This window comes from Carcharhinus amblyrhynchos, unplaced genomic scaffold, assembly GCF_965287045.1.
Source record: "Carcharhinus amblyrhynchos unplaced genomic scaffold, sCarAmb.v2.hapA scaffold_38, whole genome shotgun sequence".
NCBI lineage: Eukaryota > Metazoa > Chordata > Chondrichthyes > Carcharhiniformes > Carcharhinidae > Carcharhinus > Carcharhinus amblyrhynchos.
The window spans coordinates 467302-493100 of NW_027649779.1; the positions used below are offsets into that span (position 1 = coordinate 467302).

At 42.9% G+C, this 25799-nt stretch overlaps 1 protein-coding gene across 1 annotated transcript; it reads right to left on the reverse strand.

Moving 5' to 3' along the window:
• Positions 1–285: 285 nt before the first annotated feature.
• On the reverse strand, positions 286–25511 carry LOC145362354 (Ig heavy chain Mem5-like). Its single transcript, XM_080218420.1, has 5 exons — positions 25466–25511; positions 25001–25333; positions 23773–23820; positions 13093–13392; positions 286–329 (listed from the first exon to the last, which is right to left on the reverse strand). The coding sequence occupies exons 1-5, from the start codon at positions 25509–25511 to the stop codon at positions 286–288; spliced, it is 771 nt and encodes a 256-aa protein (XP_080074546.1).
• Between the last annotated feature and the right edge of the window lie 288 nt (positions 25512–25799).

Consider the following 25799-nt stretch of genomic DNA (forward strand, 5'->3'; position numbering starts at 1 on the left):
CCAACACACACATGACGCTTCAAAATGGCTTTCTTCTCTGCTGTAAGTACATTATCAATGTTGAAAGGGTGACAGTGACAGAGTGGTAATATCTCTGTGAGGGTAGGCCAATTTCTCAAGATAAATATTCAAGTCCAACTACAACAGGCTTCAATATGCAATTACAATTTTGTATGTAAAGGTCATTTCCGTGATTGCGGCCATGACCTGAAATATATCAGATTCTCTAATGCGCTGCAGAAAAGAAAACTTTCCATCATTTCCCAGTTTAGCCCAGAGGTGACTCTAGGCGCACACGTGCTTGGCTATTACGTGCCTTTTATGATGGTCTAGAAAACCAGTAAATTCAATGTATTAGCGATTGCCAATATATGCTGGCCTTACCAGCTGGGTATACAGCCCATGAAAGAATGAGAAACAGCAACTGAAATCAGCATTTTACAACACCTGCAATAGCAAAGCTTGTCCAGGAGATGGCAGTGAAACTGCATTTTTTTGGTACGACAAGATACGGAAGATCGTCTGTTATTTCTGTAATAGACTCAGTCTTTGTCCATCCTAAACGTGACCCAGTTTATATGACACAAAATCATATTTCTGATTATATGGCAATAATCTCAGTTGATTCTGTACTCAGCAAAATCCCAGTTGTTTGAGTATGGCATGTCTCTGTTTATATGAGAAAATGCGACGCTGGTTAGAGAGTGTTAGATACTGTATACACCCTCTCAGTAATGACTGAACTGGGCCCAGTCTGCATTTATATTAGTACAGGTGCTATGTTGTTATCTGGTGTATTCGGCCCTGTCTCAATATTACTGCACGAAACCAGTCTCTCGATTATATTGCAACAGATAGTATTAGTTGGATTCGCCATGCAAAATTGCCCGTTATTTTCCCTCAGAATATGTGAAATAGCCATGGTAAATGTGTGGGGCTAACGGGGATATGGCAGAGCGGACCTGGGGTGGGATGCAGACTCGGTGGGCCAGATGGCCTTTCTTCTGAACTGTAGGAATTTTATGGTTCTATGTCTAACAAACATCATGAACATTTGCGTGCTTACTTATTTTAAATATTCTATTTTCTATTAACCCCCTTTGGAGAAATGATTTCTTTTAGCAATTCCCCTTCAGTTTTCCCAGTGATAACCTTCAGCCCATCTCTGCCTTCCATGAGTGCATGAAAACATGTGTTTCAACTAAAGAACGTTTAATATTTAATTATTTACTGACAACCCTTCTGTTGTGTGCTCTTGCATATAAAATTATTGCAGCCTCACTATTTTGTTCCCGGTGATGACTTATCTGTCTTTAGAGATCTGTTGGAAAATGGATAATTCAAGTCTCGAATGACGGGGAGATTATGAAAATTGTTCTTCTCAGTGTCTCATTAAACTTCCTGATATAGGACTCAATTGTGTGCTGATTTGTGAAAATGATGATGAAATTGACCCTCGATATATAACCGACAGGAGATAATTACACCTGTAATTCTCAGACTTCTTATTTCTATTGATGCAAAGGATTGAAACATCTGCTCCTCTCCAGAGAATGAGCAATATTTCTGTTTAACCATTACCTTCGCCAATTCATAAGAACATAAGAAATAGGAGCAGGAGTAGGCCATCTAGCCCCTCGAGCCTGCCCCGCCACTCAGTAAGATGATGGCCGATCTGTCGTGGCTCAGTTCCACCTTCCCGCCCTTTCCCCATAACCCTTAATCCCCTCTCTTATCAAAAACCCATCAACCCGCGTCTTAAAAATATTTAGCGAGGCAGCCTCCACCACTTCAACGGGCAGAGAATTCCAGAGATTCACCACCCTTTGAGTGAAGAAGTTCCTCCTCAACTCCGTTCTAAACCGCACCCTCCCCCCCTTTATCTTGAGGCTGTGCCCCCTAGTCCTACTGTCTTTTTTGAGCGGGAAGGGTCTCTCCACCTCTATCCTATCCATCCCATTCATCATCTCATACATCTCAATGAGATCTCCCCTCATTCTTCTAAACTCCAACGAGTACAAGCCTAGTTTATTCAGCCTCTCCTCATAGCTCAACCCCCTCAACTCCGGTATCAGCCTAGTAAACCTCCTCTGCACTCCCTCCAAGGCCAAAATATCTTTGCGCAGGTGCGGCGCCCAAAACTGCACACAGTACTCCAGCTGCGGCCTCACCAATGCCCTATGTAGCCGCAGCAAGACCTCCCTACTTTTATATTCAATCCCCCTCGCTATGAAGGCCAGCGTCCCATTCGCCTTCCTGACCACCTGCTGCACCTGCAAGCTGGGTTTTTGCGACTCATGCACAAGGACCCCGAGGTCCCTCTGCACCGTCGCCTGCTGCAGTTTTTCTCCACGTAAGTAATAATCCTTCCTACCATTATTCCTACCAAAGTGGGCCACCTCACACTTGCCAACATTAAATTCCATTTGCCATTTCCTGGCCCATTCGCCCAGCCTATCTAGATCCTTCTGTAGACTCTCCACACCCTCCGCACAATTTGCCGTTCCCCCAATCTTGGTGTCATCAGCAAATTTCAACACCATACACTCGGTTCCCTCCTCCAGATCATCTATATAAATAGTAAAAAGCTGAGGCCCCAGCACCGACCCCTGGGGCACTCCACTAGTCACCATCCGCCAATCCGAATAGCACCCGTTGACCCCCACTCTCTGCTTCCTATTTGACAACCAATCCTCTATCCACGCTAACACCCTACCCCTAACTCCATGTCCCTCGACCTTCTGCAATAACCTCTTGTGAGGTATTTTGTCAAACGCCTTCTGAAAATCCAGAAAGACCACATCCACCGGCTCTCCTCTGTCCACCTCCCTAGACACATCCTCATAGAACTCCAGTAAATTTGTCAGACACGGCTTCCCTTTAATGAAACCATGCTGCGTCCGCTCTATCAAGCAATTCCCTTCAAGATGCCTCGCAATTTCCTCCTTAATGACGGATTCTAACATTTTACCTACCACAGACGTTAAACTAACCGGCCTATAATTCCCCGCCTTTTGCCTGGCACCCTTCTTAAACAACGGCGTAACATTAGCCGTTTTCCAATCTTCCGGCACTTCCCCGGAATCCAGCGACGTCTGGAAAATAACCACCAAGGCATCCACTATCATCTCCGCCATTTCTTTCAGGACCCTCGGATGCATTCCATCCGGTCCTGGGGACTTGTCCACAATCAGCCCCTCCAGTCTGTCGAGCACCACCTCTCTAGTAACAGTAATGTCATCGAGACCCTCCAGTCCTACCACCTTTCCATCTCTAACATCCGGCAAATTATTCACGTCCTCCTCCGTGAAGACAGAAACAAAAAAGTTATTCAAGACCTCCGCCATATCCATATTCCCTACCACTAAGTCCCCCTTCTCATCCTCGAAGGAACCAACGTTCACCCTAGCCAGCCTCTTCCTTTTTATATATTTATAAAAGCTCTTGCTATCCTTTTTTATATTAAGCGCTAGCCCAGCTTCATAGTTTCTCCTACCCTTCTTTATCAACTTCTTTGTCAATCTTTGTTGACATTTAAACCTCTCCCAATCCTCTTCTCGCCCACTGCTCTTAGTTACTCTAAATTCCTCCGCTTTTAATTTAACACTTTCCTTCACCTCCTTCGTTATCCACGGCTTATTACCTCTCCTCCTACGGTCCTTTTTGACCATCGGAATAAATTTCCGCTGAGCACCAAGAAAGATCTCCTTAAAGATCCTCCACTGCTCCTCAGCAGACCTACCTTCCAACGCGCTCCCCCAGTCCACATTCGCCAATTCTACTCTCATCCTACCGTACTCCCCTCTGTTCAATACTTTCTTCCTATTCTTATACTATACACCCCTTCATATAAAGGCTAGCATTCCGTAAGCTTTCTTCACAACCTTCTCCACCTGTGTTGCCAACTTCAGAGACTTGAGCACTTGCAGTCCCGGGTCCCTCTGCATTTCTATACTCTTAACTGGTCTACCCTTTATCATGTAACTCCCCTCTACATTATTCCTTCCAAAATGCATCACCTCGCATTTATCAGGATCAATATAGATCTTGAGAAATTTGCCTACCTCGGAATTCCTCTCGCAGAGGTATTACCACGATGCCACTGTCACCCTTTCAACATTGATAGTGCACTTACAGCAGAGAAGCAGGCCATTTTGAAGCGTCATGTGTGTGTTGGCCCTCTAAAGGACCAATTCATCCAATAACACTCTGTACCCCACAGTCTCGCATTTTGTTCATTTTCAGACAATTATCCAATCCCATTTTTAACCCATTAATTGGAGCTGCCTTCAGCACACTCTCAAACAGCACATTCCAGGTCTGGATCTCTCACTGTCTGAAAATGTTTTTTCGTGATGTCTCCATGTTTCCTTCACCAATTTACTTCAAACCGTGCCCTCTGTGTCAAAATCCTTCTGCCATTGAAAGTTTCTCTCTATCTACTCTGTCAAGACCCGTCAGGATTCTGAATGCCTCATTAAAGTCACATCAGCAACTTTCTGTCAAGGAAATTAGTCCCAAACTCTCCAAAATATATTCGTCACTGAAGTTTCTGATCTCTGGAACTATTCTCGTGTTTTTCTCCTGCATCCAGTCCACTGATTTTACATTCTGCCTTACGTTCGGTCAGTTAGTGCCTGCTCGAACACATGAAACACAATCTTTCTTCATGCCCTGGAGTGAAGATTCGGAGCAAATTCATTTCTCATTTCTGGCGGACTAAGGGGAATCAGACAAGGTTAAGGGCAGTTTAAATGCTGCTGGTCCTCCATAAGGACATAGGAAAGAAACATGAGAAATAGAAGCAGGAGTAGGCCATCTAGCCCTTCGAGTCTGCCCCGCCATTCAATAAGATCATGGCTGATCTGAAGTGGATCAGTTCCACTTTCCCGCTTTCTACCCATAACCCTTAATTCCCTTGTCTGTCAAAATCTACCCGTGTCTTAAATATATTCAACGAGGTAGCCTCCACCACTTCAACGGGCAGAGAATTCCAGAGATTCACCACCCCTTTGAGTGAAGAAGTTCCTCCTCAACTCTGATCTAAAGTGCACCCCTCCCCCCCTTATCTTGAGGCTGTGCTCTCGAGTCCTGCTATCCTTTCTAAGCGGGAAGAATCTCTCTCCCTCTACTCTATCCATCCCTTCCATTATCTTATACGTCTCTATAACATCGCCCCTCATCCTTCTAAACTCCATGACAGACCAGTTTATGAGTGAATTCACCGAGGTTCTCCTCATTCTTCTCTCATTCTGTCTCTGGATTTGATCAGAAAAAGGCAGAGATGAAGGTGTCTTTACACGGGTGGGTCACTGGGTGGCGCAGTGACTCTGTCTCTAAAGGGTCCTGAGTCCAACCACATCCCACCCATGACTGGGGGGGGACATGCCTGTCTGGGAAACGGAGGAAACCGTGTCATAGGGAAATGGAGCGGAGTTGATGGGTTCAATAGAACGGAATTAACCCAAGACAGGGATGGTTAAATTTTTATTCAAAATTTATTTCAAAATTCAGAGAATAATTTACAGCGAAATTGTTTTTTTAAAGTTAGGAAAGTGAACATAGCGATCGAGGTTCACATTGAGAACAGGAGACATGTACAGAGAATCCGTCAATATTTGTACATCTGTTACATACGCCAGAAAGAGAATACAGATCCTTAATAGAAAGAGGAATTAACAAACGTGAATAAGGAATGAGAAATTATTTATACACGAAATTTAAACTAGGGGGGAAACTATTAACCACAATAACATTATAACAAAAAAAAACTCGTAGTCTTCACACTGAAAACTGAAATAATGTCTAATGTTACCTCAATTACAGATCCAGAATGATAAACTGAGAGAAATTTACTGATAGATTCACCGAGAGCAGATATTGCATTGGAGCCATACACAGATCTTTATAATCAGCTGAGGGAAATCTGCAGCGTCCAAAATTCAACCCATCATTTGATCTGTAAAATAAAGAGACAATATTGAAGCAGATGTTTCTGATGCGGGACATTAATGTTTTTAATCAGTGAAACATTGAGAGATTTTTCAAATCCATTCTGCCAGTTTGAAATGTGAGTGAATTGAATCATCTCACCTTCATCAGAGTGACGGCAGTGCTGTAGAAAATGCTCAGGAAGAACAGGACGATGAATGTGGAAGCGGTTGTCCAGATGTTGCTGTTATCATCCTCACTGCCTTCAATCCAGATGCGGTCGGTGGGGTCTGAGGGACAGAGACCAGGAAATGGAATTAGATTACTTTATTTATCCAGGGAATCTCATTGTTTTCTTTTCCCTGTTCTCCTTCATAAACTGTTCATTCATTCTCATCTCTAATTTTCAATGTATATCTCCTGTTAAATTCAGGACACTCAGTAACAGATCTCCATAACTATTTTCACACCTGATCCTTATTGGTATTCCTTGGAGAGTCCATGTCAGAAAGCACTGAAGGTGTTTTCTTGAGAATCAGTTCATTTTGAACTATTTGCCACTAACCCTTATTGAAGAATGTTCTGACTGATATAGAGGAACATTCCCCTGTCAATGATTGTTTCCACAGATGGTGACTGATCTGTAAACTGTGAATGCTGCTGTTTAAGATCTGGGATGCAAATTCTAATCTTGGCTTATTTACGGTGGAAATGTTTAGTAAATCATGAGCTTAATTCAGTTTCTCAATGTGTTTGGCGGTGTTTTGAGAATTGGGATAGTTATCGGTGTGTATGTCCATTCAAATTCACACTTCAATTTTACTTTCACCATTTACCTGCCGTTTATATTTAAGATTGTGTGTGTGAGTGTGTGTGTGTGTGTGTGTGTGTGTATGTGTGTGTGTGTGTGTGTGTGTGTGTGTGTGTGTGTGTGAACACTTCCTGAGCTGCATTAATCTTTGGTCCTGAGTTAATCTGTGTGTATGAGGGATTCATTTGCCTGTGTTTGTTGATTTGTGTAGTTGTGTGTCTGTGTGTATAATTTATTCTTCAGACATTGTGGATAATTTGTATAATGTATTCCTCAGACATTGTGGATATATGACTATTATTGTGTGTAGTCTCTGTATATTTATTAATGCCACTCTTAACCTGTGCCCGTGTTTCTGCCTATTTCAATGTGTGAATTTCTGTCACTCGAGTAATGTTTTCTTCCCTTTCTGTGTTTGTCTGTTTGTGTGTGTATCTGTTAACATGTTAGTGCATGTAAATCCTGTTGATAGTTATTTATAACAATGTGTCAGCATATACCTGTGTTTCCATGTGTAGTATTGTGTGCCGTGGTGTTCTGTTCTGTATGAGCATGTGAATGTTTGCATCCACATGTTTGTGTGAAAATATTTTGCTCTCTGTTTATCTATATGCAGTGTGTTAATATTGTTACATGTATTTCCCTGTATAAGTGATAATGTGTATAACATTGTGGGTCTCTATATCTGTAATCATTTCAGCGTGAACATGTGAGAATATGCATTTGTTTGAGTGTATGTATCTGTTTGTGTATGTTTTGGACCTGCATGCATGTTATCTGTCCGTATTGTGTGTACACATGTATGTGTTTGTGTTTGGGTCTGTGTACCTAGTCACGTATGTTTAGGTAAGTGTGTACTTGTGTGTTTGTATGTGGTTCTGCGTGCGCATGTACATATTTGATAATTTGTGTGCATGTTCTGTTTTGTGCCTTCTTGTACAAGTACGTGTCTGTGTGTGCGGGTGTGGGTTTATGCCCCCTTGTGCATGCATGTGTGTGTGTGTGTGTGTGTGTGTTTGTGTGTATGTGCATGGTGCGTGTGGGACAGAGAGAGCGAAAGAGAAAGGGAGAGAGAGTATTTGTGTATGCATGTATCTTTGTTTGTATACGTGTGGTCCATTAGTGTATTTCTGGATCGTGCTTGTTTGAGTTCGTTTGTGCGTATATTGTGTGGTCTTCTGATCCGTGAATGTGCATTTTTATTTATGAATCTATCTGTGTTTTTGTTGTGTATGTATTTGTGTGTATTGTGTATTTGTGAGATTCTGTGTCTGTATTTGAATGTGCCTGTCTATATTTCTGTGTGTAGGAGTATGTGTATGCGTTTGTGTGTGTATATTAACATTCTGTATTCGTGTGCATATGTATGAGCATGTGTATTTGTGCAATTGTGTCCACGTGTCTGTGTGTGCGTATGTGTGTGTGTGAGTGTGTGTGTGAATGAGTGTGTGAGTGTGTAGTGTGTCTGTATGTGTGAGTGTGTGTATGTGTGTGTGAGAGTGTAGTGTGTGTATGTATGTGTGTGTGAGTGTGTGTGTGAGTGTGTGAGAGTGAGTGTGTGAGTGTGTAGTATGTGTAGCGTGTGAGTGTGTGTATAGTGTGTGAGTGTGTGAATGTGTGTATGTGTGTATGTGTGTGAGTGTGTACGCCTATGTATGTATGTATAATTGTTACAGTTTTGGGCAGTTTTATCAGTGTGTGTTTTTTTTTAACTATTGCTCCAAGTTTCACCGACAATCGTGAAGTGAATATGATCCAGACAACCCGAATAATGGAACATATTTTCAATGTTTTGCTGTAGAAATGTATTTTATGTGAGGGGCACGGTGATATCAGGACAGAGAATGAAATAATTCATTGATGTATCTCAGAGACCTCAGGCACAGAACAGTTAAAACCCGGGGAGGAATCTATGACTTGTTTAAATTTGTATTCTGGGAAATCAATGCCAGCACATGGTTAACAGGAACAAGAGTGTTGAAACATTTTAAAATTATGTTGCATTAGTATATTTATATTTCAATGATTAAGATAATGATACTTCAAAATCTGTAGCAAGTAAACCGGAAACTAATTTGTACTGTTGGCAACTGGGTCCTTATAGTAGAGAACTGTTCCCTTCCAAACACAGGAGAGGGAGGAGAGTGAGCCCAGAGTTTCCCTCTCTCTACCCGGTGATACAATGTCCCTGATGGTTCCAACCACTGAGGAGGTGGAGGTGAGTGGATTAAATAATGACATTCCTCCTCTTTTCATTGAGGAAGTTTTGGGACATGGATTAGCTCCTGCTCCTCCCCTCTCTTTGCTGGGTTAGTGGGAATCCAGGATGTTAACAATTTCACTCTCCCTCAATCCGATGGGGGGAATATTTCTCCATGTTTTTTGTGTGTGACCCTCACTTCAGTTCCCAGTGGGTGCGGTGCAGCAGCTTAAAGAGGAGGTCAATGAGAGAAGCAGGGACACAGAGATCTAAATGTTGTGTTTGTGTGTCAGACATGTTAAAAATGTCGGATTTTTTTCCCCTCAGCGGGAGGAAAGTCAGTGAAGATATTTTGCAGAATCCTGCAATGAATGTGCTCTATTCTATCCCTGACCCAGTGTCTATCTCCGCTGGGAGCACTGGGTCAACAATGTTGGGTCCGAGACATGAAAATATCTGACTCAAATCAAAGATATGGAAGTAAAACTGAAAAACAACCAATTAAACAATTGTGTATTTCATTGATCGTTAGAGGAAAATGTTTTTATTCTTTTTATTGTAGTTTTTAATGGAAGTGAGTGACTCTCATTGACATGAATTAACCGTGTCCATCAGTGCAAGGGAAATGTTCACAAAACTGGGTTTACCGCTGGATTTGTCAACTGTTCTGTTGATGATCTTCAAGGGGATGGCTTCATGTCCGACCACACAGGAGTAAGAAGCGCCGCTGGACCATTCCTCTGCTGCAATGGATAACAGGCTGTACATGAAGAAGGAGCTATCGCCGTTCTCCGCCACCACCTCGGTGTTCCTGTAGTTGCCGGGATTCACCGGCTTGTCGTTGATGGTCCACTTGACGAAGATCTCTCGGGGGGAGAAACCTCTCACTAAGCAGCTGAGGGAGACGAAACTCTGAGCGGAGACGTCTTCTGCCGAGGGCAGGAGGACAGAGACGACCGGTTCCCGCGGATTTGGATCTGCAGAAAATATACAATAAATGTCAATAAACTGGAGAATTCTGGAGACAATGAAACCACTGGTTAGATCGCAGGAAAATGTGCTTCGCTTCTGATTTTAACTCTTCCCATTTTTGATTTGCAGCTTGGAGGAGAGGGGAACACAATTGTTTTCGCAAATAACTCAGAGGGGGTGGAGTGGAAAGATTCAGAAAGTTTACAGCACAGAATCAGGCCATTCGGCCCAACTGATCTACTTTTCCTTTTTGGTTTTCTGGTTTTTGATGCTCCACATCAGGCTCCTCCCTTCTTCTTCGATCTAAACCCAATAACATCGCCTTCAGTTCACTTTTCACTCATCAACACATCAAACTCCCCAGAAAAATATCAATCAGTGCAGAGTCGTTTAGTTCAGGGGGGAACATTAATGCACTGAATACTAAATATTGAGTAGTACACTTTCACTGGAGATAGACACAGTGATGCATTTACATAGAAACATAGAACAGTACAGCACAGTACAGGCCCTTCGGCCCTCAGTGTTGTGCCGAGCTATGTCCGAACCCAAGATCTGGCTATCCCACTCCCTATCATTCTGGAGTGTTCCATGTGCCTATCCAATAACCGCTTGAAAGTTCCCAAAGTGTCTGACTCCACTATCACAGCAGGCAGTGTATTCCACACCCCAACCACTCTCTGAGTGAAGAATCTACCTCGGACATCCCTCCTATATCTCCCACCATGAACTTTATAGTTATAACCCTTAGTAACAGCAACATCCACCCAAGGAAATAGTCTCTGAACATCCACTCTATCAATCCCCCTCACCATCTTATAAACCTCTATTTAGTCGTCTCTCATCCTCCTCCGCTCCAAAGAGAAAAGCCCCAGCTCCCTCAACCTTTCCTCATAAGACCTACCCTCCAAACCAGGCAGCATCCTGGTAAATCTCCTCTGCACTCTCTCCAATGCTTCCACATCCTTCTTATAGTGAGGTGACCAGAACTGAACACAATATTCCAAATGTGGCCTCACCAAGGTCCTGTACAGTTGCAGCATAACCCCACGGCTCTTAAACTCAAACCCCCTGTTAATAAACACTAACACGCTTTAAGCCTTCTTCACGGCTCTATCCACTTGATTGGCAACCTTCAGCGATCTGTGGATATGAACCCCAAGATCTCCCTGTCCCTCCACATGGCTCATAACCCTGTCGTTGACCCTACATTTATTGCTTCAATCTCTCAGCTCACCTGTTTCCTTGTGGATAGATGTTCTTAGAGGAGTCGGCAGATCCTGATGGCTCACCACGCACTCAAACACAGCCGCACTCAGCCAGGCTTGTGTGGAGATGCTTAGTTTGCTGATCACGCTGTCACGATCCGCTCCGGGCTTTTTGGCAATCTCTGATTTCAAATACTTCCTGTCTCGGATCCAGGACACGTTAACTCCATCAGGAGGATGAGAAATGATGCAGGTTAAGGTCGCGGTCGCCTCCAGTAAGACCTGTTCTATTGGTGGTGGCTGTATCTTCACTGTGGTATCAAGGCACTGGGGAGGATCTGTGAATGAGAAATGGAAATGAACCCTAGTTCCCCTTCAGAAGCAGGACAGCAGTCTTCAGCCTGAAGGAGACAAAGTCGCCTTCAATATATCAATCTCCAACTATCGCCTTTCACCTTCCATGGCGAATGGGAAACCAGCTTGCTCTATGGAATTATTCCCTGTATTAAATATTGGAGCAGCGGTAACATTTCCATGAATCAGGATTGGCGAATTCCCAAACAAACACACCATCCTGAACTCAGGGAAAAAGCACTGACCGTTGGTTTATAAATAGGGTGGATGCACTTTCTAATATTTTACCCTTGTGCTGTGACCTGTGAAACAGGCTCACACCTACTGTCTCTCCAAATTTTACCAGCTGTCTCAGGAACAAGCTGACATCAAGGCCACCTCACTCACTATATTGCTTCAAACCGAAAGGGGGCACTCTTTTAAGGGGAGGCAGTGGCATATGGTGTTGTCAATGGACTTATAACCTCGGGCAAGACTCTGGGGACACAGATTCGAATCCCATCATTGCAAATGTGAAATTTGAATTTTGTAAAAATCTATAATTAAAAGTTGAAATGATTCTCATGAAGCTATTGCTGTAAAACCCCTCCTAGTTCACAAATGTTCCTTAGCAAAATCAACCTGCTGTCTTTATCTGGCCTGGCATGCATGTGACTCCAGATTCACAGCAACGTGAGTGACACTTCAGTGCCCTCAGGTTTGGGAAATAAATGCACATCTCAGGAAGGGATAACAAAAAATTGTTTTTCTGACGAAATTCTGAATGAAATATTGTCCTAATGCAGCAAACTACATGACAATAACTTACAAGTTGTTCTATGCTTTGTACCAACTTTAATAGATCCCTAATTCTGATTAACATCAGAATGATATATGTTGTCCTCTGTTTGAGTCTCTTACCCTGAGATGCGCTGATGTCCAGACGCTGAGTGTGCCCTTGATGAGTGACCTGGCAGGTATAGACCGCTTTGCTGAACCATTCCCCAGCGGAAACTGTCCGCCGACTGCTGGCCGAGAAGTTCCCGTTCATTTCACAGGGGGGAGAGGTGACAATTCCTGAATGCGTGGGTTTCCCATTCTTCAGCCAACTCACTTCCATTGACCCTGGCTGGAAATCGATGATTGAACAGACGATGATTGCGAATTTCCTGTTTGAGATTTCTTTACTGGAACTCACGGTGATGATAACAGTTGGATGGATCACAAGCGGAGGGCCTTCAGAATAAAAAAACAGATCAGTCATTTCCTGCAGAAGATGTGGATCAATTAAACTTTTGTCAACAGCGGGTTGTGAAGGCGTGGAATGCCCTGCCTGCAGCAGTTGTGGACGCGCCAATTTTAAATGGTCAGTGGATAGGCGTATGGATAACATTGGAATAGTTTAGGTTAGACGGTCATTAGATTGATTCCACTGGTTGGCGCAACATCGAGGGCCGAAGGGCCTGTACTGCGCTGTAATGTTCTATGTTCTATGTTCTAACTCATTTGAAGTCAATAGACACTAACTGGACCAATCCAGAGGGCAGGATTATGCACATCTATTTAAATGAGTTATAACCAAGGCCCTACATGTTAACCACAGTGTTTCTGTTTCACACAAACTCCACAACACTTACATTGCATTTCAACGCTCTTGACTGTGTTGATGTGTCGAACCTCACAGTCAATTGTGGGACATTGTCCCGCTGAGTCGCTGATGGTTAACTGGCTGCTCAGGGTGTAGGTTCCATCCGTATTTCTCACTGACGGGAACGTCTTAGACCCAATGGTAAACGGCTGCCCTTTTCTCTTCCAGGTTAGTTTGGCAACATCTGGAGAGTAATTCATCGCCAAACATCCGAAGGTGATGGAGCCGTCGGAGTTCTGTTGCTGACAGGAGGAGACCAGGCCGTAGAGAGTGGGCGCAGATGGTGTCGCTGGGAAAGAATAGCCAATTGAACAAGTTAGTCTCGTGCGTTTATTAAGTCAACAAACATATTGTTACAAATAGGTTTCTATATTAGATATAGCTCTTGGTGTTAAAGGGATGAAGGGATATGGGTAGTAGGTGTGATCAGGATAGTGATGAGCTCTGACCAAAGTGAATGGCGGAGTAGGCTCCAAGGGCCGAATGGCCAACTCCAGCTTCTATTTTCTATGTTTCTATCTCGAACATTGATTAGAATTATGAACTTATCCCTAATATTTCCCGATTAAATCTTTCATCCGCCTTTGAGATGATGTTACTTCTATCATTTGGGAATTGTCATCTCTGTAGAAACTCATATCCCTGTCTCCACTTCTATCAAATTAGGAAGAAAAAAAACCACATTCTGTTAGTCTCACAATGACATGTCATTCATTGGATAAACAGAGAACAGGAAATATTTTCTCCATTATTGCAGCAACTATTTATTTCTCAACAACAGCAGTGTGTGACAAACCGCTGTTTATTTCTCAAACAACAACACTTTGTGATGAAGAAGTTCTCCCTCCATTCAGACTATCCACTCACCTGATGAGGGAGCTCCAACAGCTTGTGATTGCAAATAAACCAGTTGGACTTTAACCTGGTGTTGTGAGAATCCTTACTGTGCCCACACCAACCTCACTCCGGCATCTCCACACTAGTTTTGGAAATTGCTTGTGTTCAAACTGATTGGTGCCCCTTCCTCTCTCCAACTCACTGCCTCTCACTCCACAAAACGGAGAGTAGTGACTTTGCTTCAAAAATCCCTCCGGAATGAGTACTTACTGAATGATCAGGAAACTCTAGATGTGATTATAAATTCAAATAAATCCAACATTGACTCACTCAAGGATCATACATTAATAGCAAGAGTTTCCCATTCGGACCCTGAAGTGTCCTCCATCATTCACTGAGATTACAGATGAGCTGATTGTGGTGCTAGCTCTATTCTGAACCTCCTCACTCCGTCCATCCATCACCCGCTCTCTACCCATTTTCCCCAGCTCTTTGCCCTTTCCCCTGTCTCCCTGTCTTTCTCGGTGGCTCTTTTCCCCTTTTATCCGGCTCTCTGTATTTCCAACTGGTTCTCTACACTTCCCTCCAGCTCTGTGCCCTCTCCCCCGGCTCTCTACTCTTTCCCTCGACTCCCTACGCTTTCCCTCAGCTCTCTGCCCTCTGCCCCTGCTCCCTACCCTCTTTCTCCTTTCCCCCAGCTCTCTGACCTTTCCCCTTGACTCTCTCGCCCTTTCCCTTGGGCTCTCTGCCCTTTCCCTCGGCTCTCTGGCCTTTCTCCTGCCTCCTTGCCCTTTTTGTGCCTCCCTGACTTTCTCCTGGTTCTCTCCCCTTTCCCTGGTCTTTCTGCCCTTTCCCCCATCTCTCTGCCCTTTCTTTCAGCTCTCTGCCCTTTCACGGGTCTCTCTGCCCTTTCCCCCTGCTCCCTGTCCTTTCCCCTCTCTCTCTACCCTTTCCCCTGGCTTTCCGCCCTGTTCCCCGGCTGTGTGCCCTGTTCCCCGCCTCTCTGCCCTTCCCCCAGCTCTCTGCTGTTTCCCCTGGCTCTCTGCCCACCCCCACCCCGGCTCTCTGCCCTTTCCCCCGCCTCCTGTTCTCCCCTGACTCTTTGCCATTGCCCCTGGCCCCAAGCCCCCAGCGATTCCCTCCAGCTCTCTGCACTCCCAGGGCAGCTCCCACCTTTGAACACCAAACTGCCGCTTGAGATCTTTCTTCTCTCTCGTTGCAGGCGCTCACCACACAGATTCAGTGAGTGTGAGTGAGAGAATGTGAGTGTGTGAGGGTGAGTGATGAAATGAGTGAGAGCGGATGAGTGATGGTGTATGTGTGAAGGAAGGTGTGTAAGTGAGCGTGAGTGAGTGAAGTTCTTTGAGTGAGGATGAGTGATTGAGGGTGAGTAAGTGTGGGTGAGGGTGAGAGAGCGTGAGTAAATGAGGGTGTGTGAGAGAGGGTAGGTGAGTGAAAGTGGCTGGATGAGTGTAGGTAAGCAAGATTGAAAGAATGAGGGAGAGTGAGTGAGGATGTGTGAAGGTTAGTGGAGGTGGGTGAGTGAAAGTGAGTGAGATTGAGTGAATGAGGGTGAGGGAGTGAATGTAACTGAGTAAGTGAGGGGTGAGAGTGAATGAGTCAGGGTGTGTTATTGAGGGTGGTGTGTGAGGGAGAATGAATGTGGATGGGTGGGAGAGTGAGGGTGAGTGAGTGAATGTAAGTGCGTGAGCCTGAGTGAGTTTGAATGGGTGAGGTGGCGTAAGTGAGAGAGAGACAGAGAGAGGGTCATTGCGCTTGAGTCTGTGGGGGTGAGTCTGGGTGATTGAGGGTAGGTAGGTGAGTGATTGAGTGTGAGTGTGAGTGAGTGAGACTGGATAAGTGAGGGTGGGTAAGTGGGGTGACTGAGTGAGTGTGAGAGAATGGGGTGAGTGACAGTGAGTGAGACTGGGCGAGTGAGGGTGGATTAGTGGGATGAGTGAGTGAGAGTGAGTGAGACTGGGTGAGTGAGGGTGGATTCGTGGGATGAGTGAATGAAGGTGAGTATGAATGTTGGTGACTGACTGAGGGTCTAAGTCAGTGAGTGAGGTTGAGTGAGTGATGGTGTATGAGTGTGGGTGGCTGAGTGACAGTGAGTTAATGAGGGCATGTGAGGTTGAGTGCGTGAGGGTGAGTGCGTGTGAGTGAGTGAATATGGGTGCGTGACTGAGGGTGTGAGAGTGAGTGAATGTGAGTGAATCAGTCAGGGTGTGAGAATGAGTGAGTCAGGGTGAGTGATTGAGATTGAACGAGTGAGGTTGAATGAGTGTTTGTGGGTGAGGGAGGATGGACGATAGTGAGTGAGCAAATATGAGTGAGTGATTGTGAGTGAGTGAGTGAGGGTGTGAGGATGAGTGAGTCAGGGCGTGTGTTTGAGTGAACGAGTGAGGTTGAATGAGGGTGTGTGAGGGCTTGTGGGTGAGTGAGTGAGAATGGATGAGAGTGAGTGAGGGAATATGAGTGAGTGAGTCTGTGAGGGTGAGTGACTCAGGGTGAATCAGGATCCGTGAGTTTCTGACGGCGAGTGCGTGAGGGCGAGTGCGTGAGGGCGAATGAGAATCATGATTAAGGGTGAGTGAGTGCGGATGAGTGATTGTGGTTGAGTGTGTGAGGGTGAGTGAGTGAGGGTGAGTGAGTGGGGATGAATGATTGTGGTTGAGTGTGTGAGGGTGAGTGAGTGAGGGTGAGTGAGTGGGGATGAGTGATTGTGGTTGAGTGTGTGAGGGTGAGTGAGTGAGGGTGAGTGAGTGGGGATGAGTGATTGTGGTTGAGTGTGTGAGGGTGAGTGAGTGAGGGTGAGTGAGTGGGGATGGGTGATTGTGGTTGAGTGTGTGAGCGTGAGTGAGTGAGGGTGAGTGAGTGGGGATGGGTGATTGTGGTTGAGTGTGTGAGGGTGAGTGAATGAGGGTGAGTGAGTGAGACTGTGTCAGTGAGGAAAGGTGGGTAAGTGAAGGTGAGTGAGTGAAGTTCTTTGTGTGAGGATGAGAGATTGAGGGTGAGTGAGTCAGTGTGGGTGAGGGTGAGAGATTCAGTGAGCCACCTCCTCCTCTCCCTCTCCATCGATCTTTTCCCGATTCTCTCCATTGATCAGCTTTCAGTAACAGGGCTGTGTAAAGTCAGGAATCAGTGTAGATCACCGGGCAGCTGCTTTAATGTCGGGGCCTTTCTTTCAGAAACACGGATCAGTGAACAAATAGACAGACTGAGGGAGCTGGAAGGGAAGCTTCCAGCAAAACTAGGGTCACACAGGAATCAAACACCAAGTCTACACCAGTATTGGGAAGCCAGGCGGAATTAGTCTCAGCCACATCCCTTCTTATTGATTGTGTCTTTGTGTCCAGTGTAACACATGGAAATCCCTACTTCCGACCTCATGTTGGATGGAATGTGTCATTGATAAAGCAATAGAAGATTGTTGGTCCCAGAACAGTCCCCTGCCGAACTCCTGCAGTGATTTCTCAACTTAGATATTTGACCTCCAACAACCATCACCATCTTGCTTTGTGCTAAATATGACTCCAAACAGAGAAGCATTTCCCGCTGAAACTTATTCACATGAGTTTTACTCGGGCTCCTCGATCCCACCCTCATTCAAATGTTAGTGGGGGAGGGGGAGGGGGTGGCCGAGGTGGCACAGTGATTAGCGCTGCTGCCTCACAGTTCAATTCCCGATATGGGTCATTGTGTATGGAGTTAGTAAGTTCACCCCGTGTCTGCTTGGGTTTCCTTCGGATGCTCCTGTTTCCTCCCAAAGTCCAAAGAAGTTTGAGTTCAGGGGATTGGCCGTGCTAAATTGCCCCTTAGTTTCAGGAGGTCGAGTTAGAGTAAACACATGTGGTTATGGGGATAGGGCTTTGGTGGGATTCCTGTTGATGCAGACTCGATGGGCTGAATGGCCTCCTTCTGTACTGTAGGACCTTGTGATTCTATTCTATGATGTAAATGAGAGTCTCTCTGACGTATGTGAGGTGGAAAGTGTGTGAGAGGGTGTTTGGTGTGTGTTTGATAGAGAGAGAGGGTGAATGTGTGTGTGAAGGTGCCTGTGTGTGATAGACTGTGTTTGCACGTGTGTGAGACAGTGGGCTGCGTTTGCAAGAGGGGACAGTGTGCCTACTGGAAAGCAAAATAGTGTGTGGAAGTGTGCATGGGGTTGCGTGTGAGAGAGAAAGATGTGTGCAATGTGTGTGGGTGATAGAAGCAAAGTGTGTGTGTGTGTGTGTGTGTCAGAGAATGTTTGCACGAGACTGTGCTTATGTGAGAGACTTTGTCTGTGTATAAGTTAGAGTGTGTGCATAGGTCTATGTTTGTGAGAGACGGTTTATGAGAGAGCTAGTGTGTGAGTGCAAGAATGTACAGGTGTGAGATAGTGTGTGCATGAGAGATAGAAATATGCGTGTGTGTTTGAGAGAGAGAGAGACAGATATGTATGCAAGAGGAATTGTGAGAAAGTGTGTGTGAATAAATGTGAGACAACTTGAGCGTGTGTGACAGAGTTTGGGAGAGAGAGTGCGTGTGCGAGAGCGTGAGACTATGCTTATGTGTGCGTGTGTGTCTGCGTGTAAGAGAGATTGTGTGTGGAGGTGTGTGCGTGTGAGTGTTTTTGTGTATGAGAGATGACAGACTGATTGAGAGAGCGAGAGTATGCCTGTATTTGTATTTGAGACAGAGTCTGTAGACCGTGAGAGAAAGAGAATGTGTGTGAGATATCGTATGAGAGAGAAAGTAAGTGTGTGTGTGTATGTGTGAGAGAATATGAGCGTCTGTATGTGTGTATTTATGTGTGTGAGAGTGTATGATGTGTGTAAGTCTCTATCTGGCTGATTCAGTCTGGAAAAGCACCCTCACTCCTCACATACTCACCCACTCACACAGTAAGTGGGAGTGACAAGAGAGTACAACACGGACTGTGGGGCAAGTGTTGGGAAAAACATTTAAATCTTTCACGAGTCAGTCACAATTAAATAATTTCTTCTTTCCTCAATGAGAGAAACTTGTAAAACCTCACGCAATCTGACACAATCCAGGGCAAAGCCACCCACAAGATTACCCGGCCCCTCATTCACCCTATTCACTCTCTCCATCACTAACAAGCAGTGTCAGCACTGTGTGTATTATATACAACATGCACTGCAGCAACTCACCAAGGCTCCATAGATTACACTGTCCAAACCCGCTGCCTTTCCATCCCAACAGGACAAGGGCAGCATCCACATCTGAAACGCTATAACCTGTAAGCTTCCCTCCAAAACACACACCATCCTGACCTGAAACAATACCTCAATTCATTCATAATCGCTGGGTCAAAATCCTGGAACTCCCTGCCTAACAGCAGGGTGGATGCCTGCAGCATATGGACTGCAGTTGTTCAAGGATGCTTCATATCAAGACTTTGTGAAGGAACAATTAGATTAAAAATTCTGGCCGAGCAAATGTCTCTAAAATGCCTTTAGAAGATTAAAAATAATATGCAAGTGAATTTGACCCTTCAACTGTCAAACTAAACAGTTCAGGGGCTGCTGTAGTACGGAGCACAATATAGTAAATCTCACTTTGTATTTGTTCATCGAACATTCCCAAGGCCGGTACATCACTGCTTAAAAATCACCCAATTCTCCCTCCACAGTCTGATGTTTCTGCTTCTTTGATGGACACAATATGCTTCAGGGATTTAATTTATGAGACGCCGAGTCAAACAGTCACATTTCTCACAGGGACAGGTGTATCGAAGAAATAAATCAAATTTCACTTCCTGCAGTACAGGAGAAGGAACCAGAAGATTTATAACCAGTCAGGGAGATTCCTGGTCCCAACACAGTGACCGCCCGCCCAGAAACAGAACAGACACAAACAGTTCAACAACCGAGTTCCCAGCAGAAAGATCTGTTCAATCTGTCAATTTCAAACTATTGGATTCTCATTGATCAATAGTCAGCTTACAACAGAAAATCAATAACCTATTTTAAATTAAACTGATATTCATTTCAGAACTCCTCTCGACATTTAATTATTTCTCTCTGTCTGTCTCACTTTTCGAAAACTGTGTAAAAATGTAATTTCGCTGAAAATGAGCAAAAATAACAGATTCAGGGCAGTTCAATGTCCCTAACAGAGATACAGTGACACAGTAACAGTTCAATATCCCTAACAGAGACACAGTGACACAGTAACAGTTCAATGTCCCTAGCAGAGATACAGTGACACAGTAACAGTTCAATGTCCCTAACAGAGATACAGTGACACAGTAACAGTTCAATGTCCCTAACAGAGATACAGTGACACAGTAACAGTTCAATGTCCCTAACAGAGATACAGTGACACAGTAAGAATTAAACAAACCGGGAAATATTTACATTGAAAATCGTTACCTGATTCGATCTAATTTCTTAATTAAATGTAACCAACAAAATAATCAAGGCAAAACAACTTATCGAGCCGAGCACAGCTGAGTAAAGAAATGTTTTGTTTTTGAATTCATTTTGATTCAATTAAATATTCTCTAAAACTGATAATATTTTGCACGCTAGTGCAATATTCAAGGTCTTTTGTTTTGAATTAATCAGCGTCAATATTACATTTTAAGTTATTGTTAATTGTCAGTTAGTTCCCCTGCCAGCTGATTTGTATTCTGTAATAAAATGAGTTTTCAATCTTTCAAAACGTGCTTCTGCCCTCAACATTGTTAAATAATTAGATTCCAATTAAATCTCAATGTTAAACTATAAATACAAATTACTGAATGGAAACATTCCAACATCTGTCATTCATTTACTTAAATCTAATCACATTGTAATATTTTACTTTTTCACTTTTACTACAAATGTCTTATTATAACCAGCAATCCTGTTAAAAATGCAGATTTCTGAGTCTGTATAGACTGTAACGGCCTGGCCGTTTGAAATCAATAATACCGCTTCCGCGATTTAATAATTTAGACCACCCATATCACAACTTCATTACTGAACACATTGTTTAATTAAAGAAGATCTGAATTAAACAGTGCAAACACAAAGACGATACTTGATTCAAATCCACTGTAACGCTAAAAACACGATGCAGAATTTAAGCCTCGACCTTTTCTTCATTATAATATTTAATATGAATTAAACATAAGCTTCAGTTAGTCTGAATTCTTCCATTCTGTCATTTATTCTTCCGATAATCTATTCTGTGTTTAACATTAATGGGAGACATGATGTTATGAAGTGCAGAGCTAATATTATTTTGATAATATTTATAATATCATACTATTTTTTATACAAAGTAATCTTCTTGAATTTCAAGCATTTAATTGTCAATCGGTAGCCAGTTTCTGTTGACACTTTACTACAATTCACACAAAATCAGTTGAGCAATTTTGCTTGAGTGTCAGCGAATTCCATCTGTCAGAAAACTGTGTTCAGTTTGTCAAATTTTTATAAACTGTTTGATTCTAACTGATCCAAGGTCAAATTACAACAGTGAAAAAAAATCAATAAACATTTTAAATTAACCTGATGTTCATTTTAAAACTCCCTTTGCCTTTTAACTATCTCTCCCTGGCTGTCTCAAATCCCAAAAACTGGGCAATTATTTTTTCTGAAAATGAGAACTTCGAATATAACAGATTCAGGGCAGTGTAATGTCCCTAACAGAGACACAGTGAATTGTAATTCATGTTTTATTTTAATATGTAACCATTAGTTAACATGAATAAAATGCCCTAACATATATGTTTCTGCTTTATCCCTACAAGAATATTCAAAAGCAAGTTTATTTTCATTTAGCCAGAACTGCTCAGTAGCACTGAGCTGAAACAATGTAAAAACAATTGAGGAACACCAAACAATTTCACAAATTTTGAGATGAGATAAGTAATTAATTATCTCGGTATCTAATTTAAAAAAAATACTTAGAACGAATAATCTGGTTGCAATTGCATAGAAAAAAAAATTAATAATCGGATACAACAATTTCCAGAAAGGAAATTATTCTGCAAAACTCGTATTCCAGTAAAAGCGAACTTAATCTGGGATATACCGATTAATGCAAAGTATCTTGTTCAACTGAGCACGGCTGTGAAAACAGCAGGTTATCATTGAAATAGCTTCTGGAATTGTCACAAAATATTTCCAGTCTGGAAAATGTTCTGGTCATGTTATTTGTGTGAAAAACACAGCAAAACTATTAAAGGGAATTATTGCCAAATTATTAATATAAAATAATCTGTGGTGAATATGGAGTTAAATTACCGATTAATAATTCTTTGATTTATATTAATTTTACTATTAAACTTGTTCATGAGAAGTTTGTGATTGTAGCAAAGACTAAGTGCCCGAATGAGCGTTGTAAGTCATGACTTACTTGAATCTGTCAGCGTTATTTAAAATTTATAAAAATGCTGTGATATCTTTAAGATTTTTTTCCCCCCCAATCTGCTTGTTTTCTCCCTGCAAGGATTTTCAAACTCAAAGATTGTTTGCATTCAACCAGAAAACATCTAAACTCTCAACGGCACCGTTAAAACACTATTTAAACAACACAGAAATACTGCCACAAAGCCAAACCATTGCACAAATTTTAAACATTCACAGTGACTGCACCACGGAATCTCCTCAGGAGAAACACAACAAAACACATCAATGAGGGAATGAATCCGTTTCACAGAAAAGCAGCTCAATTATCCAATCAACAGAATCAAATGTAACATTGCAAAAAGCAATCTCAATATCGAATCTTGCAAACCAGCTCTTCACCAATTATTAAACTAAGCAGAAATCTGGAATAATAGCAATAGCATTGCGAGGAGGTGGAATTTGTCCAACAAATTAGTATTGAAACTTTATCACGTCTTATTTATATTGGGTAATATTTCAACCACATTTAAACATTTGGATGGTAAAAGTTCCAGCCATCAAATGTCACCGAGATTAAACATTGCAGGTACCCCAAATTGTGAATGCAGTGACAAACTATGTTCCGAACGAGTGGCGTAAGCCGATATCACGAAAGATTTTAAACATACAAACACAATAAAGACTGCTTTATTTCTCCCTGCAGTTGTGCATCGAACAGTTGCAAACCCGCAGAATGTTGTTATTCAATCACAAAGTGTGTATGAGCTCAGTGTCACTGAGTTCAAACAATGCAGAAACACCAAATTAATTCACAAATTTTACTTGTTTAGGGTCACCCAGATACATAATCTCCTCACCAGAAAAAAAACGCATCACTGAGAGACTGAACCCCGCTTCATGCAGAAGCAGCGCAAATCTGCAAACACTTTAAACAGAATCAAGTATAACGTTTACAGAAATGTTTAATATAAATTCCAGCCAATTCGCCCAACACCAAACTAATTAATGTTTAGAATAAGCAGAAAATATTACACAGCAGCACCAGCATTGTGAGTGAGTGGAACATTTTCACTGGATATAGAAATTTTAGATTTTTTACAATTTTTGGTTTAAATTTCAAACACTTGTGGAGTGGATGGTACAACCCGCAGCCACGAGATGTCGCCGACATGAAACGCTGCAGAAACGCTGAATTGTTTAACAGACATTCGGATTTTAAAGTAACCCAACCACACAGTAATCTCAACAGATAAACACAAAATCCCAACAATTGGGATTGAATCCCTCAGCAGCACCTATTGTCCAGAAAGAGCGGAATTCTAAAACCCCTTTGCAGCAGAATCACAGGAAACATTGTAACAATTCTCAACCGAGAATCCACCAAACTCACATTTGTGTTACCACATGGATTGTTAGTACAGATAAAAATATAAAACAAAGACACATGTAAACCAGTTACTCAATAAGTGGATGGTTCTTACCTGTCGTCACCGTCACCATGGTCCCTTGTCCCCAGTAGTCGAAAGGATCACAATGTCACATTCCGTAGGTTGTGTCATACAATAACCGTCCCTGTACAAAATAGAGACAAAATCAGCATTATTTTAAATATCCACAAACCAGAGGAAAAGTAAAATCAATTAATGTTCATTAGATTATAATTGTATTTCTGGAAATCATTTGACAATCATAAATGACCCTAACGTTTTATATTTCACAGAGTTACACGTGAACATGTTGTTGAAAATACACATCGATAATTGAGTAATTGTCAAGATTTTCCACGTTTATTCTTGTCATGTGGTCAGTGCTGGACATAAATAATACTGTGCTGTGATTACAGCTGGGATTTAAAAGTGACACTGATCCAGTTTCAGTCAATCAGTGCTGAGGGGTTTTTGTATTGACAGTAACTGCTGTGTCATTCCAGTAATCACAGTGAGACACAGCATGACAAATACTGAGGCGGACTGTTAACTGTAAAATACCGACAGTTAATTTCACTGCTATTTCAAAAGCCTGTTTCCAGCTCATTAAGGGTGCGTCAGTGAGATATTTCAATTTTTACTGGTCATGATATTGATAAAGAGGGTTAGAAACTTTTCCACTCTCTGTGCACATTCAGCGTGTAAATCAATAACAATAAAATTGAAGCATTTTACATCTTAAAAAAAAATGCTGTTTCTAAGTATTATTTTGTTGAACCCTCATTTACTTTGGCATTCGGCAATGGCATTGGTCACAAATTTAAGCAACGTCCTTTTCTGAGGTTTTTGTATGAGGATGGCGCTTTTCTCAGCACTGTGACCCACTGCTGTAGTATCACAGTGACACACACCCATACAAAAATTGCACTCACTCTGTTCAGTCCTGCTGTTCAATATTCACTTCAAATGGACCATTAGTTTTGCTCTAATGTAAAATGTAGGCAACTGTTTATATAACACAATCTATCAGAAATATTAAAAAGATTAATATATCGTGTGCCGTACTTGCCGACACTACAATGAATATAAAGTCAGTGAAAAGCTCACCAGTTATACCGGTGAGTTTGGGAAGTTTTACTGTTAAATGCTTTCTGTGTTACTCTTTTTAAAACACGATTATAGTTTGGTTCTGACCACCCTTGATCATATTGCATTTAAAACAGATACTGACCTTCAGGTTATGATGGAAGTAGCGGAATCCCCTCTCGAACTGTTCTTGTCCGGGTGCAGCCCTGGATCCTCTCGCTGTGGTCTTTTGCACAGTAATAGATGGCCGTGTCTTCAATGTTTAGGCTCCTCATGTCCAAAGAGAAGATGTTGTTTGAAGTGTCTTTGGACGCAGTAAATCGACCCTGAATTCCGGGGGCGTAGTAGCTGTTGTCGGAGTTATAGTAGCTAACCAGCCACTCCAGGCCCTGTCCGGGAACCTGCCGGATCCAACCCATGCTGTTCCTGCCAAGATTGAACCCGCTGGTTTTACAGGTCAGTTTCAGGGAGCCTCCGGGACGCCCGGTCTCTGCCTCTGGCTGGGTCAACACAATCTCCGACTGGACACCTGTAAAAATAGATCAAAAACACCAGGGATTAATCTTAGTGAAATGATTGCTGACTCTGGAACATTCCAGAGGGAGACTAACACTGAGACAGTAACTGTGAGAGACTTGAACAATAATAAAAAAAAACTCACCAGATAAGAAAGTCAGCAACAAACTGAGAGAAATGGCCGACCTCATCTTTCTGGTGATTTGGGGGAAATGGTTGTGTCAGGAACTCAGTGAACAAACCAGCTCCCGGACTGTTGGATTCCGGTCCCAGTGAGCGGTATTTAAATACCCGGCAGAAGGGGGCGGCTTTCCAGGCGCCGCCTGTTGATTCCCTGCTGGAGGCGGCGCCTGGATCCACGTCCCACCTTCCACACCCCCAACAGAATGGACTCGGAGATTTACAATAGATTAATATTAAAATAGACATCTTATCTGTATCGGGATATTTGTTTGGCTGAAATGTTCATTGTACTGTCC

Excerpts from the sequence above, each read along its gene's own strand:
- LOC145362354 (XM_080218420.1), bottom strand. The coding sequence starts at position 25,511 with ATGAGGTCGGCCATTTCTCTCAGTTTGTTGCTGACTTTCTTATCTG. Across the intron at positions 25,334-25,465 it reads GTTGCTGACTTTCTTATCTG|GTGTCCAGTCGGAGATTGTG; the intron begins GTGAGTTTTTTT and ends CTATTTTTACAG. Across the intron at positions 13,393-23,772 it reads CATGGTGACGGTGACGACAG|CGACACCATCTGCGCCCACT; the intron begins GTAAGAACCATC and ends ATTCTTTCCCAG.